General features: G+C 42.8%; 1 protein-coding gene across 4 annotated transcripts; it reads right to left on the bottom strand.

Annotated features, from left to right (window-relative positions):
* Positions 1 to 255: 255 nt before the first annotated feature.
* Positions 256 to 3,920, bottom strand: LOC139578833 (perilipin-2-like). Of its 4 annotated transcripts, none has more exons than XM_071406907.1 (8): positions 3,734 to 3,920; positions 3,542 to 3,579; positions 3,116 to 3,311; positions 2,906 to 2,988; positions 2,542 to 2,794; positions 2,126 to 2,310; positions 1,223 to 1,288; positions 256 to 922 (listed from the first exon to the last, which is right to left on the bottom strand). In XM_071406907.1, exons 1-8 carry the CDS (start codon positions 3,798 to 3,800, stop codon positions 524 to 526), a joined length of 1,287 nt encoding a protein of 428 aa, XP_071263008.1. In that variant the 5' UTR covers positions 3,801 to 3,920; the 3' UTR covers positions 256 to 523. The 4 variants fall into 4 exon arrangements, with proteins under 4 accessions (XP_071263008.1, XP_071263009.1, XP_071263010.1 ...); XM_071406908.1 differs by having other exon boundaries at positions 2,126 to 2,307; positions 3,734 to 3,908; XM_071406909.1 differs by having other exon boundaries at positions 3,749 to 3,908.
* Positions 3,921 to 4,389: the final 469 nt, after the last annotated feature.

Below are 4,389 nucleotides of genomic sequence, written 5' to 3'. Positions count from 1 at the left end.
TTAAGATGCACAAGAAACCTAGCCTGGTCACAGATTTGTTCCCAGATCTTTCGCCATTGTCAAGCAAAACAGGTTTAGTAATGACAAAAAGGCAAAACTTGTGCTCTATTACACTGGGGCACTCAAATTGGGTCATGTTTTTGCCATCAACCTAGACCAGGGCATTTCTTTGTTAATATTGTTCTATTGTTACATGTCATCTTGATATAACATTTAGGAACAGCACCCAAACATGAATGACAAGGCCAAAGGAAGTAACTTGCATTGTCATTTATTGTGGTTTAACAGATTCTTTCCACAGCATGAAGCATACAAAGTCTAGGGCCATCCACACATTGATTTGCAGTACTGCAGTGACAGAAACCCCAAACAAAGTCTATTGACCCAAGTCCATTAAACGTTATATGCCCACAAGTCAAATGCATTGACATGCTGTGTGTTAGACAAATATTAATAAAAACCGACCACTGCACTTCAGAAGCCTACATATATCTGAGATGACTGACTCCCAACACGAACCACATCAATATTGTTCATAGGGTGTGACAGTACACCCACGGTCAAAAACACCTGTTTTCTTGGCAGGCCTCTTCCTCCTCTGACCATATGTCTGGGCCCTTGGAGTAATGGGCGGCGTCTGAGGGCACCAGGGCCCCACCAGCCAATTGAGCGGCATGTTGTGGACCAGGTAGTCCAGGATGGCATCCAGAGAACCGCTCACTTTGCCCTGAGGTCTGATGACCAGGTGGGGGTCAGTGGAACTAAAGTTGTTTAAGATCTGTGAGGCAGAAAGCAGCAAACACACAGCCTGCTGCTGGAGGTGGCGGGGGAGACTTTGTAGGCTGCAGGCCAGGCTCAGACAGTTTCTCTGCAACTGGTGACTCACACTGGGAGAGACATCCAGGCTGTGGATAACCACCCGCTGGAGAAACAGAGGTTATGTACTGCTTTATATGGGACTCTGCTGAACCATGCAAGCGAACACAACCAATGCTTGGTCTGGGAAACGCAACAGCATGGTTGAGCACAATTATTTTTTATTTAACATGTTAATTCTGGTACTGAAATGTTTTCAGTAAGGATTTCTCAATTAGCCACTTGAATATGAGCCAATTTCTAGGGAAAGAATTTGAGAACACCTAGAGCAAGCTTGTAACAGTAATAATCACAGCTTTTAAGACATTTCCACCAACAGTACATTAGTAAATAAATTTGATAATACCTCAGTCTCCTTGTCTTCCTTCTCTTGAACGTTACTAGTCCATTCCACCAAGACACCAAGATTGTCCTGCACACATTAATTCCATCAGAAGCATAATGGACATTTGACTCAAAGTAGCATTTCTATTTCAAGAATTTCAAAGAACATGGATTATACTGAATATAAATGCATCATGCAACAATTTCAAAGATTACTGAGTTAGTTCATATAAAAGTAGTCAGTCAATTGATATAAATTCATTCTTCCCTAATCCATGACTGAATATAGATATGCATCTGTTGGGCACAGATACCTTAAACAGGTAGGGGGTGGATCAGAAAACCAGTCAGTATCTGGTGACCACCAGCCTTATGCAGCACAACATCTCCTGCACAGAGTTGATCAAGTGGTTTGTAGCCTGTGGAATGTTGTCCCACTTACATGGCTGTGTGAAGTTACTGGATATTGGCGGGAACTGGAACATGCTGCCATACACATTGATCCAGAGCATCCCAAACATGCTCAATGGGTGACATGTCTGGTGAGTATGCAGGCCATGGAAGAACTAGGACATTTAGCTTCCAGGAAGTGTACAGACCCTTGCGACATGGGGCTGTGCAGTATCATGAGGTGATGGCGGTGGATGAATGGTACGACAATGGGCCGCAGGATCTCGTCATTGTATCTGCATTCAAATTGCCATCAATAAAACGAAATTGCGTTCGTTTTCTGTAGCTTATGCCTACTCATACCATAACCCCACAGCCACCATGGGACGCACTGTTCACAACATTGACATCAGCAAACCAAATCAAACCAGGACCCCAAACTGACCTGAAACTATTAGGCTACCAAATCCTATCAATGGGTCCCTCTCCCAAATGAACTTCTAGAGAAACTGGTTTAAGCATCTACCAGGCTTACCAAGTGCATGGTGTGCTGAAGCAAGTTGAGGGATTTCTGACCGCAGACTTTGACAGAGTGCATCTTCTCCTCTGCCTGGTGGTATGCTCGTCTACACAGCTTGACAGTGAGGGAAACCAGTCGGACAGGAGAGCTGGGCCTGGCGGCAGCAACGTCAAAGCCCTTCACAGTCTTGACCTCATCTTCTAAAGACAGAAGAGTCGGTGTGATGAGAGATTACAGCTTTCAGTTGCCCTTCATTTCTGTCAGTATAAGTCTCCAGAGGCCATGGAAAGCCATAGTTAAGGTGAAAAACATTGTTGACTACACTTTGATATGCTGGTGTAAATAGCCCCTCACTTCCATTAAAAAATATTTTGCTACATTTCGCTATGGTGTGCCACTAATGAATACACTCCAGCATTAGCTCCACTCACCCATCTCTTCATCGGTCGGAGGAAGGGCTTGGTCCACCAGGGTTTCTGACAGGCTCAGTGCATATTCCAGTCCCACACTAACCAGCTGGACAGCATGTTCCAGGGACACAATGTTGGCTCTCCCACCACTTGCTCCTTTTGTCGTCGCAACCATTCCAGTCAGGGTGTAATACATGCAGTTATTTGCTCCGTGGACAGCAATGGCTACAGCATCTTTGGCCTCCATCATTATATTCTTCACATCTGACACAATCTGGGTGATAATGATAATTGAAAAGAAATAGTTCTTACAATAATGTAACAATATATTTGTCACAAAGGACAGCCAATAGAGGATTGGGACATATTTGAAGATTGAATTCACCTGCTGTGAAGGCTGTTGAAGCACTGGCAACGTACTCTCAAGCTTATCCAGGCCTTTGCATGCAAGATCATTCACAATGGAAACTGTGGGAGCACAGCATAGGGGTTGGATTTGATGTGAGACAGAATTGTCACAATTCAAGCACTGGTTTGGTCCAAAGTGATTCCATAAGTGGAAAAACTGGAAAGATGACAGAATCAAAGTACTTACTTTGGGGCTCCAGCTTAATGATGATGGGGGTGGCACTGTTAAAGGCTACGGAGGTTAAAGTCATCACACTAATCTCCACCACCGTACACAACGATCTGATGTAGGGGTGGTTGCGCTTGGTGTCACAATACCAGACAGATACGAGTGTACACGCTGAACTAACCATGGGGAGGTTAGCCAAGCGGAAGACCACATTCTGTCAAGGAACAAACCAAATTGTAACCACAACTCAGAACTAATAAAAAATACCTATGACCAATGCAAAACACTGTCACTGGGTATGGCTACTTTAGATCGTCAGTGCTCTCACTAACATTAAGCAAGCAGTTAATATAGCAAAAACATGGTTGAGTAGTAGGAATACATATAGGGAACATGTGCTGTCTAGGCCAAGTGGCTGGGGACAAGAATGTAAATTTAACCAACCTGACTTGAGTTAAGAGTCCCAGGCATCATATCTGGCCCTATCAGATTAGGTCATTTAAGTTGATATAATTTTACAAATACATTTAATTTCAAATTTGCATGAGAAAAAAGATGGTTCAAAGTATAAATGCATCGCATATGCTACCTGAGAAATTACATATTTTGCTTTATAAATTGTGACTATCTATTCACCTGCCAAACTTTTACCTGCCTGTTCTTCGTAAAACCACATTCTTTCTTGCAATGTCCCTTGCACCATGGCGTAATGACGATATTCAGGCTAATAGCAAAGAACCGCAAACAGGGTGGATCTCTATAGTTTGAAGTGGTGTCCTCTCCTTTGCATTATCAGTCCTATGAATGAAATGCAACAGCTGAAATCCAATTCCTGATATATAATTCATTAGGCTATTGCTTTCACCTGTTGTTTCACCCCCTAATTAGTGACTATGAATCAGTGTAGACGAGGAAAGGAAGACGTTTGAGATGCGCGCATGCACACAAGTGATGTCAATTACACTTTGAAGGATAACTGTGTGTGTTTGTTTTTTGCTTGCCACTTAAATGATCTCATACATAGAACTTTCTAGGTGATATAAATGCCCACCTGACCTATCACCTCCAATGTTGTTGAGGACACTGGGACATATTCAGATGGCATAAACATGATGACCCAGTGCTTATGCCATATCTGCGCTTGCAGATAAGATTTTTTTCAAGTAGCCTTGTGCCGAAAAAGTGAAGGCTTCATGGTAGGCTATTAACGGTAGGCTAACTATCAAATAAGTTAACTTTGGCAAATTACAATTCTGTATCGTGTAACGAGTAATTTGTTTACTGTTGTAATG

The sequence above is a fragment of the Salvelinus alpinus genome, chromosome 6, assembly GCF_045679555.1.
Source record: "Salvelinus alpinus chromosome 6, SLU_Salpinus.1, whole genome shotgun sequence".
In the NCBI taxonomy this organism is placed as follows: Eukaryota; Metazoa; Chordata; class Actinopteri; order Salmoniformes; family Salmonidae; genus Salvelinus; species Salvelinus alpinus.
This window is presented reverse-complemented; position numbering and strand designations above follow the sequence as displayed.

Bases quoted from the DNA above. Each gene is read 5' to 3' on its own strand.
- LOC139578833 (XM_071406907.1), bottom strand. From the start codon at position 3,800: ATGGTGCAAGGGACATTGCAAGAAAGAATGTGGTTTTACGAAGAACAG. The intron at 2,795-2,905 runs GTGAATTCAATC...ATTATCACCCAG, and splicing joins TTCAACAGCCTTCACAGCAG to ATTGTGTCAGATGTGAAGAA. The intron at 2,311-2,541 runs GTGAGTGGAGCT...TTCTGTCTTTAG, and splicing joins TCCGACCGATGAAGAGATGG to AAGATGAGGTCAAGACTGTG.